The 13,113-nt window shown below is 38.9% G+C and overlaps 1 protein-coding gene across 14 annotated transcripts in view; it reads right to left on the bottom strand.

Moving 5' to 3' along the window:
• Positions 1-13,113, bottom strand: part of MYO3B (myosin IIIB) — a 427,138-nt gene that overhangs the window by 390,878 nt on the left and 23,147 nt on the right. For 12 of the 14 annotated variants that reach the window (XR_003141433.3, XR_003141434.3, XR_003141436.3 and 9 more), the window contains 3 exons: positions 4,941-5,045; positions 4,605-4,704; positions 1,450-1,526 (listed from right to left, as the gene is read on the bottom strand). Coding sequence is in view for 10 of the 14 variants with exons in the window: in XM_025460118.3 (XP_025315903.1) it covers positions 1,450-1,526; positions 4,605-4,704; positions 4,941-5,045 (282 nt within the window). In the remaining 4 variants the exon portion in view is untranslated. Of the gene's footprint in view, positions 1-1,449; positions 1,527-4,604; positions 4,705-4,940; positions 5,046-6,674; positions 7,020-11,882; positions 12,073-13,113 lie in introns of those variants that run through there. The other 2 variants (XM_025460125.2, XM_025460126.3) reach the window with 2 other exon arrangements.

Here is a 13,113-nt window from a genome sequence, read left to right as displayed (position 1 = left end):
AGAAGTTTTGATTCTGTCCTACAGGGTTTCTCAAAGTGGGATTCACAAAGTCCCTATGAAAATGTTTACATTTTTGTAGCAATGATAATTTTATTAGCAATAAAATGGGAGGAACAGTGATAACATATTCCAAATCATCTGGATGACCATTTGCCTCACAATTTCAGTACCCCTATTTATGTTTAGTTATTAAATAGGCATAAGCCAACAGAAATGTACCAGTTAGAGACCAAAGGGATGCTGTTTGAACAAAGATCACACTAGCTGAAATAAAGTCAAGTGGTGGGAGAACTGGGTCACCACATGGTACATAGTAGTAAGTATAACAAAGTAACTTAAAATAATACATGCTGTCATGCTCTAAAATACAGTCATACTACAAAGGACAACTGAGTTTCATAAAATAGTGTCATTTGTCTCATTAAGTTAAAAGTGTTTATTTGAATGATACCGGGTTTGTTGCTTTTTCATAACAAATTTTTTCCTTTTAGTTTTATAGTTCTATAAATATAAGGCACAAGGAGTTTATATCTAGTTTAATGTTTTTAGAATCTTAAATAAACATTTAACATTTGCATAAACACTGGAGTCTGCAGGGCTTTTCTTTTTCTCCAAAATGGGCCAATCCATTACCCAAAATGGGCCTATCCATTACCCAAGTATGAAAGAGGACCACAGACAAACTTTCATCAGTTGGTGTGAACTGATTACTTTGCTAGGAGACCACCTGCACAGTCTCATAGAAGAACAGCCATGGGGACAGAATGAAGGTAGGGCCTCTAGGGGGTTGACTGCCTGAGTCCTCTTATTAAAAGCATCCATTTCCTTAAATCCAGAGATCTGCTCAGGGCACAGGCCTTAGTACTGTGGAATTAAATGCTGACTAGGTAAGCAAAGCTGTACCAGTGTTTCAGGGTAAGTCTTATCTGGCTGGAAAATTCCCCAAACTACTACATACATCATCTCACAGAGGGTGAGATGCCAAAACTAAATTAGAACCAAATCCCAGGTTTTACTAGAGATCCAAAAAAGTACACAAGAGAAGCTGCTATCTACCTGGTAACAAAAAACAACCAGCACCTCTGCATATAGTGCTGTACTCCGCTTGGAGCTTAAATCTTTCTCATTACCAAGCATGTGTCACTGAGCTGCACTTATGCAGGGAAGGTGACCTTTTCTAATTTACACAAAGGCTGGGTGAACTTGCCAAGCCATGACCTGTCTCCAGAGAGGGCTGCATTTTCTGGAAGCAATACCTTTTTCTAATTGCATGAAGGTAACCTATAGGCTAGCTATGACTTAACCCTGCTTTTCTGAGATTATGTGTCTCATTATCACTCCCCAAAAACAGAACTTACAGTTCTGAAAATTCTGTGAAGCATATGACTTTCCCATAAAAAGGAATAGTGCCAACACACTCAACAAACATAATAAATGCCTTCTGCCTACCTCAGGAGCCATCCAGAACGGGGTACCAACAGATGTGTTTCTCCGTAGACGTGTACTGGTGAGTTGAGCTGAGACACCTATAAGAAAAGGGTATTGTAATTCAGCAGAGAACAGAGGAGGATGCTAGACCAGAAACTGGCAAACTTTTTCCATAAAGGCTCAGATGGTCAATAGGCTTTGAAAGCCTTATTGTCTCTATCATAACTACTCAAATCTACCAATGGAGAGCAAAAAAGCAGTCATGGACAACACAGAAACAAATGAGAGTAGCTGTGTCTCCATAAAAATTTATTTATAGATGCATATAATTTTCACTTTTGAAAATTTTGATCTTTTTTCCCCAATCATCTAAAAATGTAGAAACCATTCTTCTTTCACAGGTCATATAACAAGAGGCAGGTCAGATTCAGCTGACACACTGAAGTTTGCCAATAACTGTGTGGGAGCACTTACCACTCTATCTAAATCATTTGAATTTTTTTTCTGCTAAAGAACATTCCTATCTGTATTGCTACAAAACTGGAATCAAAAGAAAATACCAAGAGGCACCTGGGTGGTGCAGTCGGTTAAACATCCAATTCTTGGTTTTGGTTCAGGTCATGACCTCAGGGTCCTGAGACAAAACCCCATATCCAGCTCCAAGCTCAGAGGGGAGTCTGCTTGAGATTCTTTCTCCCTCTCCCTGCCCCTCCCCCAACGTATGTGCATACTCTTTCAAATAAATAAATAAATCTTGAAAAAAAAAGAAAATATCAAAAACTAAACCCAAAATATCTTCCTATTATATTTCCAAACTATTTCAGGTGATTTCTTTCTTAAAATGGTGCTTCATTTTATGGAGAAAAAAAATCGGCATGTGTTATCTATAATAGAGCATCAGTGTAAACATAAAAAGGTTTTAGTCCCTTATCTTACCTTGAAGCCTGGAAACCTGGCAAGAAAACCATGTTTGCCAAATGGAAAAAGAAGTTGACTAATAATATTATTATCTAGGGCTCAGTGCTAAGGACCTGAATTTTAATATAATTCTAACGTATTTTATCTATCGTAGTTTTCAGACAGCTTTTGTCTTTATATAACGCGTGAATAAAGTAGAAGTAAAGATGTACTGGATTAGGAGTCAGAAAACCTATTTTCCATCCCAATTATGCCTTTCCCTAATTGTATGACCTCAAGCAGATCCCCTCACTCTGAGCCTCAATTTTCTTATTCTCAAATTGGGGATAATGATACCTGTTACATCTAACACAAAGGATTCTTCTAAAAGATCAAATAAGAAAACGTATGTGAAATAACCTAAAAATTATAAAATATTTTACAAATATAAGGTATTCTTTTACACCAAGCAGAAATCTAAGGCAGCCATTAACAGAATAACAAGCATTGCTACTAATGCTATTGATGATGAAAACTTAGAAACCTGAATCAGGCAGAGATTTGTCATGGGTTGTTTTGGATGGGTGGCTGCCGGACGTTACATTCTTTATTAGAAATCCAAAGAGGGCTCTCTAAACTCTATTGGCCATGGATAATTTATTTTGCCAAATTCTCTAGTATAATTTTGTTTATTTGGTTTTTTTTAAATATTTTATTTATTTATTCATGAGAGACAGAGAGAGAGAGAGAGAGAGCGCGCGCCAGAGACAGAAGCAGGCTCCATGCAGGGATCCCAACGTGGAACTCCATCCCGGGTCTCCAGGATCACGCCCTGGGGACTGAAAGCAGTGCTAAACTGCTGAGCCACCAGGGCTGCCCTATAGTTTTGGTTTAAAAAAAAACTTTACTTTTCGGTTTTTAATTTCTAGAAATTTCTTTTGAAGCAACTGGAAGTTTAGGATGTTCTACTAGCAAGATTAGGAGACTCACTTCAAACCACAAAACTGGGGAGTAGATTAAATCAGCATGAATCCCCATCCTCATCCTTCTAGGCTCTCTCACTATACATTGACTGCCCTTCAGATCAAGTGTAAAATATATCTCTAATGTTATCCACAGCAAATTCATAGGTTACACCATTCCTTATATAGAAGGAGGAGCATAAGACTTGAACAAAGTATCCCTCTGCTAATTTTCTTTTCTTACCCTATTAGAAAATAAACCAATACACCTAAAGTAACTTCATTTATTTCTGAGTTATTTCTTCTGAACAAATCATTCACTGATACATTTTAAAACTGAATTCTTTCTTAAGAATAAAACAATGGATATTCAAAATCAATCTTTTCTCCTATTATTTTACATTTATAAAGAACATTTTAAAAAGTGCTTCTGTAAATGTTTTCTCATTATTTGTAACAATCATACTGAAGTACTAATTGTTGTTGAACACGTTTAGAAGATTAGATCAGGGGATCCCTGGGTGGCTCAAGCGGTTTAGCGCTTGCCTTTGGCCCAGGGCGCGATCCTGGAGTCCCAGGATTGAGTCCCACGTCAGGCTCCTGGTATGGAGCCTGCTTCTCCCTCCTCCAGTGTCTCTGCCTCTCTCATAAATCTTTAAAGAAAAAAGATTAGATCATTCAATAATTTATAAAGGAAAACCAAATGGTTTGTTGGTTTGTGAATATCAATATATGAATGTTCCAAGGAGATATTTAATAGGTCGCTGGCCTTAGGTAATATTGCTCTGCATTTCCTCTCACACTTCCATTTCCTGTTAATGTTTCCAGTTGAACCAGCCTCACATGTAGCTGCAATAATCACAATTTAAAGGGATGTTAGCTGCCAGACCCAAAGGACTATTTTACCTTCTGCTCACTGGGAGTAAGAATGCCTGAGGCTAGAAAGAGTCATTTGAAAGACCAAACTGCTTTCTTTTCATATGCAAAAGAAGAAATGACGAAATGTAAATTACAGACAACAGCCCTGAGACGTAAAATTCTTCCCAGAAAACCTAAGTTTTTCCATCAAATTCTTCTTTTGAAACACTTTTATTTTCTATCTTTAATAAAACTGCTTCTAAAGCTGAAAATAGATTAACAAACAGCATCTCCTAGGGTGATCCATCTGGTAAACCCCCCACTCTCCAGTCTGTTTGACTGGAAAAGTCCCTCAGCCTATGGGATAGCAGAGAGGCCCCAGTCTTCTGAGACTGCAATAAATTGTTGCCTTGGGCTAAAGTGCACACATCATGAAAACAAACGACAAGCAGTCATTACCAAAGTCAACGAGCTTAACTCCTCCTTCTGTTGTCAGAAGAATGTTATTCCCCTTGACATCACGGTGGATGATTCGGTTATTGTGCAAATGCTGAAGACCCTGCATAGTATCGCACCACCACCAAACAACAGGAAAGAGAAAGGGGAAATTTGAATGGTTATTTTAAAACAATTACCCTACCTTTAAAAATCCAATCAACATCCACATTTGGCTACACCTCCCTGCTGTTATACACCTTGCATATTACCGGGCCATTTCCACTTGTTAATATACAATGGTGATCAGTGATTACAAATTGCCCCCTCTAATGTCATCCCCAGTTTGATGGTTCTTACCAAGAGGGCCCCATATAAGATGTAGGAGATCATTGCTTCATCCAATCGCTGGCCACACCTGAGTAGACCTTTGACAAGCTCCGTGACTGAGCCCCCATTACACAACTGCAAGAGGAGGTGCCAAGGAGAGAGATACAGCAGGAGAACACATACAAAAGAAAAAGAAAAAGATGTTAAGAAGAAAAACTGCTTATTGACCTGATGTAGTAAATTTACAGATCACAAAACTCCAGGTTGGAATAAACTTCAAATTTACATTATATAGTCAAACCTAGTGTATTTATGTGTATTATTCAGGGTAATGATTTATAAGTGAAAGTACATGTCAAGTAAAATATAAAAGTACAAATTATTTAGACATTTGAAAGAGAGCATATGAGTAATCATGGTGGCTTACTGGATATTTTTCATTTTACATGAATATTGTCTATTAAAAAAAAACATGCACATATTTTAAGGATAAGAGAAGACCAGAAGAGGCAAAGATGAATGCTGTTGACATTTTGGGAGGAAATGAATTTCATTTCAAACCCTCCTGTCTCCAGGGCTAGCACTACAGGCATCAGAAGCCCCACAGCAGTTCTTTCTAGAATTGCCATTATATGTCAGATTTATGGGGTAGAGTTGCCTCATTTGTGCATATAACCTTCTCATACTCAACCTTAGGCATTCAGCAACTTTATGTCCTTCTTTTTCTTCTGTAATGAAAAACACTGTAAAAGTATATCTTGCATATTTACTCTTTAAGTATTATACATTACTGAGATTTGAGAGTAGATGAGCCAAGCATACTATACTTTCATGGAAACTTAAGAGTTTTCAAGGATAATTTTTACTAACTGTAGAAGTCAATATGCAGGTATGGGCTTGCTACCTGCCATCTTAAATCAAAGGTTCTATTTGTTTTGAGCAGGACATGTAAATACCCTGAAATTGTAGGTAGCATGTTGTATACACATCTTGCATTTTTTCTGCTGAGAAAATTCAGAGCCTTCTTCAGATTCTCAGAGCCATCCTTTCTTTTATAAGACCCCACTTTAGACCTAGGTTTCCTTCTGGTACTTTGCGATTTGGGAGAGTTAACTAGTGAACAGTGAGGGGGGTCCCCCTGGTTTGTGTCTGCTTGAGTCAACTGGCTTTTCATAAACAAGGAATTATGAATAAACACAGATTAGCACCTTTCTTTTTTTTTTAAAGATTTTATTTATTCATGAGAGACACACACACACAGAGAGAGGCAGAGATAGAGGCAGAGGGAGAAGCAGGCTCCATGCAGGGAGCCCGATGTGGGACTCAATCCCGGGTCTCCAGGATCAGGCCCTGGGCCGAAGGCAGTGCTAAACCGCTGAGCCACCTGGGCTGCCCGATTAGCACCTTTCTTAAAAGAAGACAACTCTTTATCAAATAATACATTAGGATCTATTTCACTATAATTATGAATACCGTCTACGGCCATACCACCCTGAACGTGCCCGATCTCGTCTAATTATAAATACCTATAATGTTTTAACAAAGGTGAGATGTTTTTATTTGACCTGTGTATCATTCCCTGCTACATACATGGCAGATACCTTGCATACACATTAACAATCAAAATAACCTAGATCTGAATCTGCCAATTTTTTTACTATTTAAATTGATCAAAAGTAATAGTATATGATTAAAAATCTAATACAGAATTAGCAATCTTTAAAACTACAACAAAATTACTATCAGGAATGATTTAGGAGGCACCTTAAAAGCAGCGAAATGTATTGAAAGCTACGATGGTCCCACCAATTTGCAGTTAAAGTGTCCTTGGAATCTAGCCTTGGAATTACCAACGTCAGATACAACTTGTAATTCAACACTGATCACTCTGATGGTACTAACACTGAGTACCAGGGTAATGTCTTCAAAGGATTCCACATTCTTTTGATTATGACAATGTTTTACATGACCCCAGACATGCAAATAACATTCAATATTCAATCTAATATCCCCTTCGGCAACGAATATATTTTTAGTGCCATGATCTGTATTAAAAGCTAAGCTTTCAACAGACAAAAATAACTTTCCAGAACTCCTTAAACTAGAATCTATATTTCAAGGAACAGATACTAGAGAACTGATGAGAGTCAAATGATGATCATGACATGACAGAAGGGAAGTTCTGAAGAAAAAGAAAAGCCCTTCTGGAGCTGGTGACCTAGAGCTTGGAAAGCTTGAGAGAACAAGATGGACATGACAATACTACCACTTGAGGGGTTCTAAACAAGGGCACAATTATCATAGAAACTTCAGGGCAGCCCGGGTGGCTCAGCAGTTTAGCGCCACCTTCAGCCCAGGGCCGGATCCTGAAGACCCGGATGGGGATGGGGATCTGAGTTCCAAGACAGGCTCCCTGCATGGAGCCTGCTTCTCCCTCTGCCTGAGTCTCTGCCTTCACTTGCTCTCTGTGAAAGAAAGAAAAGAAAATAGCCCTCTTTTCATTTGTAAATCTAAGGGGAGACCTCTTCACAGGAACCTCTTGCCAACAAAGGGGTGTCCATGTTGAATGGAAATGGCAGTAAGAGAGCGAGGCTGACCAAGGCTGGGATTTTAACAGTTCCCTACAGCTCACTCAGGACTTACAGAAGATTCAGAACTTTATGCTCCATCTGGGGACAGGAACAAGACTAGAGTATAAATGAAAAAGACAAAGAGAGTGAGGACCTCAGGATAAGAAGGAATATCAGAAACCAAGGACATGGGGAGAAACCAAAGTCAGATAGTACAGGGACTTAGGGGTCACCACACAATTCAAAAGGCCCCTGTCCTCACTGCTATAGCTTTACATGAGCATCTGTTGTACCTAGATCCAGATGCCACCCAGGGAGGGAGAAGGAAAAATGGAGAGTAAAGAAGAGGCTCTAAAGAAACTGACCCTTAAGCCAAGACACCTGCACCCCAATGTTTATAGCAGCAATGTCCACAATAGCCAAACTGTGGAAGGAGCCTCGGTGTCCATCGAAAGATGAATCGAAAAAGATGTGGTGTGTATATATATATATACACACACACATATACATACAATGGAATATTATAGAAACAATGAATACCCACCATTTGCTTTGATGTGTATGGAACTGGAGGGTATTATGCTGAGTGAAGTCAGTCAGCTGGTCAGCTGGAGAAGGACAATCATCATATAGTTTCACTCATACGGGGAATATAAAAAATAGTGAAAGGGATCATAGGGGAAAGGAGAGAAAATGAGTGGGAAAAATCAGAAAGGGTGACAAAACATGAGAGACTCCTAACTCAGGGAAATGAACAAGGGGTAGTAGAAGGGGAGGTGGGTGAGGGGATGGGGTGACTGGGTGACGGGCACTAAGGGGGGGGAATTGACAGGATGAGCACTCGTGGTATATGTTGGCAAATCGAACTCTAATGAAAGAATATACAAGAAAATAAAAATAAAAATAAACAAACTGATCCTTTACCCAAAAGGTTGAGCTTTGACTTAGACTCTGAGAATGGGATATAAATAGTAGATTTTGCCCCTTATCAAAGAAGTCACTCAGTTGAACTAAGTTTAACAGAATGAATTAAGATCAGTTGTCTCTTCTAGGTAGGCTGGGGGCTCAAGAACAAAGTTCAGTTATTGAACAAAGTTACCTCCTTGTTCTTAAGTTTGTGACTGTCCAGTTTATGACTTATTAGTCATTCATGAATTCAACACAGTCCCTGATCTCCAAAAGCTCACTACCAGTAACGGACACGAGTAATTAGGATATAACATAAGGAAGGAGGGGTGTGCCTAAGGGAGTGTGGTGACACTAAAGAGGGAATGGTGGCCTCTGCTGAGACAGGGTGAGGAGGACACAGACTATAAAATCTTCTTACAGCATGTAACATTTATAATGAATTTAAAAGACAAATGAGTTTATGGTAGATGGACAAGAAGGGGAATTCTAAATAATCAGCTACTGTTGGAACAAAGAGCGCAGGGAGATGGAGAAGGAAGATGGGGAACAGGAAATGACAAGTGTGCCCTGCTAAGGAGTACAGATTTTATTATGATACACACATGTATTATAATACCACAGGACAGGAATGGTAAGCAATCGGCAGGTTTAAGGCAAGAGGTCTCTATTCAGATTTGTAGTCTGAAAGACCTGTACAGCAGACTGGAGAGTACACAGAACAGGAAGACAACAGAAAATGGACACCTGCTAGGAGGTATAGAAGCATGAAAGGAAGTCATGAAAGGAAGGGTCAAAAAGTCAAGAGTCATGAGGATGAAGATTCAGAGACAGATACAGGAGGCTTTTATGAGATAGAATCTGCTATAATTTCTGGCCAACTGGATGCAGACAGTGAAGAAGACAGAGAGCCCAGGGATCTTATGAGACTAAGGGAAATATCAATAAAGTTCTTTGATCCTCTAAAGCCTAAGTGATGAGGGAGCAGAGGGCAGGCTGAGGGCAAGGCACAAGCTAACACCCTGCACCCTCCCTCAGTGGTTTATATGTAACATTCCTCATGCACTTATGGCTGCCCTACAACAAAGGAAAGGGAAAAACAAATGGTTAACTGATAGAGATCGCAATCATGCAGGACAGGAGTCTCCATCAGTTTGCAACTGTCTTGATGATTTACAAGAAAAAAGCAATCTCAGGAAAACTACAGACTCAATTTCCTGGAGACCTGTAACATCACCCTCCCCTCCAAGGATAGAAAATCGTATATAATTGTCACACCTCACACGCCCAGTGCAGCTCTTTCTGTCCACAGGTCCTGTTCCCATGCTTTAATAAAATGGCCTTTTTGCACCAAAGACACCTCAAGAATTCTTTCTCGGCCATTGGCTTTGAACTTCACCACTTCAAACCACATCAAAAGCAGTAATAGGAATGCGAGGCACTATAACACTTTCATCAGGACCTCCCCTCAGCCTGGCTCCTGTCTCCTGGAGGCATATGCTTTGTTGAATTGCAAGTACTCTATAAAACTCTACAAGAGAAAATTTAAATTAAATGCTGGGTGATGATCCAAGCTAACACAACCCTGGAATTTTCCCCCAAAACCTCATTTTAGTCTTTCCTGCCCTACTTTAATTGTGGCCACTTTTGCAACACAAGCCTACTCAACGATATCTTATATAGGTAGCCAACTTAGAAACTCTCTTCATAGCTCCTAGAACCTATAAAGGGAGATTAAGAGCAGCCATTTCGGTAGCAGGATCAAAACAAAGCTGTGGATTTAAAAACAACAAAAGGATCTTACTTGGTAGGTACCTTTTGTTCACTAAATGTCAGAGTTTAAGAACTGTGTGACTTCCTGTGATTCACAAAAAAAACATATAATTAAACGGCTCACAGCACCTTTAGAGGAAGCTGTCCTGTGAAATTGAAAAGCCCTCCAGTAAAGTTTTAAAGGGCAGCCCTGCGGGTTACAGAAGAAGGATTTTGGGTACCTGGTACAAAAAAAAAAAAAAAAAAAAGGAAAGCAGGTACACACTGACAACTGTCCTACCTGTGTAAATGTTCAGTGAAATGAAATGAACATTTCAAAAGCATGACAAGACATTACAATTAAATGCATCAAATAAATAATCCCCTTAGAGTTGTAAGAAGGCAACGAACCCCCCCTGCCCCACCCCGAAGGTTGGCAAATGCAGCCCTTCATTCCCACCTACTCTGCCAGCCAGCAGATTCAAAAACAGAGGTGTGTCTCCATCCCTGCTTTCTTTCGTACAGCTTTCACATTGAGGAAATGTGGCAGCTGGATGCATCTAGAATTTAATGAGCATTTTGCTCCAAACCAAGAAAAATAGAAAAATCATTTATGTACCACATCTATTTTCCCAAACACCGTTGAATATTGATTCAATCACAGTATGTGCATTTGCTAAGATGGCCATAATTTCAAGCAATAAAATGTTCCTTGCTCAATAAGCCATCAACTTTCCTCCATGTTATTAAAGAATGGCCCATGCATTATAATCACCAGACCTTTATTCTAGTCAAAGCTCCAACTTTCAAGTAGATTCTGTACTGGCATGCTGATTTGACCTAGTCAGACTGCAGAATTAACAGGAATTTCTTTTCAGTGCCCTTTTGTTCAATGGATTTTAATCTTTCAAGGATTTTAGGTTATAGAGGACATAAAGCAAGGTCAAGAATCATCAAAATTATTCAGTAAGATGCCTTAGTGAGTAAGGAAAGGGTTAAGGTCTAGACAGAGAGAGATAGGAGGCTCCTGACCCCCCTGACTTGGCTCACACAGGGGGCTACCTGACCAAGCTCACAGCAATCTCAGAAGTGGAGAAATGCTGAGACAGACAAACCCAGGGATAATGGGAACAAACTACTGGCCCTGAATGTTAGAGAGTACTTTTTTTTTTTTTTTTTTTTTGACAGTTGTATTATAATCACAGAAAATGACAAGATCTCAAAGATGAAGTAAGCCAATAAGGATGTTATCAATAATACTTGCTCAAACCCAGATAGCACAAGAATCTCAAGGCCACAGCTTCCCAGTCAGTTCTCCATAAAAGACTGCCACTGAAAGCCCACAATGGCAACCCATTCATTTATATATATATATATGTGTGTGTATATATATATATATATATATTTTTTTTATGGCAACCCATTCAGAACCCCTCTCACTCTAGAGAGCTTTTTCCTTCTGTTCTGCTTTCACTTTCATTTAGTAAACTCTCACTTTGCTTCACCCTTTTGTGTCTGCAAGATTTATTCTTCAACTTGTGAGACAAGAGCCCTGTATAACAGTAGAAAGTACTGTGTTGGACACTGTCCACCTCTCAGTAAGGCCAGAACAACATATTTCTCCACCACACCGTTGGGGCAGATAGTGTTCATTTTGCCAACACCAGGTGAAGTCAATGGCTTGCACCTACAATGAAAGCTATGTCACTACCACCCCAAGAGGTAGGTGGGCCCGGAGACTCACCTCCCATATCATCTCTCTCCAGGTCACATGCTTATTGAGGAGGGTGGTGGGTGGGCAGAGTCACTCCCACTCCTCAGCTTATAATTCTCTCTTGCTTTTGCTGAGCACAGTACATGTGCATAGGAGGCAACTCTGCTGCATTTCAAAGGTCCCCCTCTTCTCCACTCCCAAAGGTTCTACACTCTCCTCCTGATCCCCAGCAATCCAGTGACTCTCATTCTAGAACCCTGCCAGAAGCTAGCATCTGAAGCAGTGCTTGCTAACCATCTCTGGCCATCCAAAACGTACTTGTCCTATATCCCAATCCATCAGAGCCCTGCTACAACCCTGTTTTGTTAAGGTGATAAACTTGATTCATGCCACAGTATCAGTGGATGAAAATGGTTTAAAGTATAACACTTACAATGATATTCAGGCCTATGTTGGACTTAAACACAGGCCCTTAAATAAAGCAAAAACTGGACAAAGGTGTCTTCCCCCACTTCAACCTGGCTTAGTTACTGAACTTATACACAGGTCTCTGATTTAAAAAAAAAAAAAAAAAAAAAAAAAAACTGATTTTCCTAAAAAAGCTATTTATTTTATCCAGTTTTAAAAATATTTTACTTAAAAAAAATATATTTTACTTTACAGCCTCATTTATGTGCTCTCAACTCCAAACCATTTAAGATGAACATGTGATTTGTGCTTAAATTAATAGTTCCTATCTGCTGAACATTTTATGCTAAAAGGAAAAAAGAGAAAAGTAGTTTATGCCTTAACACACACTAGGTATTTTTTCTGAGTATTATATTTTTCTTAAAGGTCTAAATTCCTATATTTAATTTAGGTGAGAAATAACAGGACTTACAGATTTTTAAAATTTAATATATTTTAAACTTATTCACAAATTTTCCAAAACATTATGATGTGTGTTTTCTCTCCATACCTTTCTAATGTAGTAGGTATCTGTCATGAAAGAAAGCTTTGGTTTACTTTCTGCTAATAATTAGTAATGAATTTCAGAAATGACACTTTTATTTGCTTTTCTTTTCAGAGTTGTGGTGATTTAAGGGGGTTATTAATAACATTTTTCTATCCTCTAGAATAGCTTCGCACTGGTCCTCTAACTTATTCAGGAAGGAAAGAACAAAAGTAACATAAATTTAATCTCCATATACACAGCAAGAAGAACAATATTAAACAGACCATAATTTTATTGTGTAAGTCTCCTAAAGCATGCCTTAAAAAA

This window comes from Canis lupus, chromosome 36, assembly GCF_003254725.2.
Source record: "Canis lupus dingo isolate Sandy chromosome 36, ASM325472v2, whole genome shotgun sequence".
Taxonomy (NCBI): Eukaryota; Metazoa; Chordata; class Mammalia; order Carnivora; family Canidae; genus Canis; species Canis lupus.
This window is presented reverse-complemented; position numbering and strand designations above follow the sequence as displayed.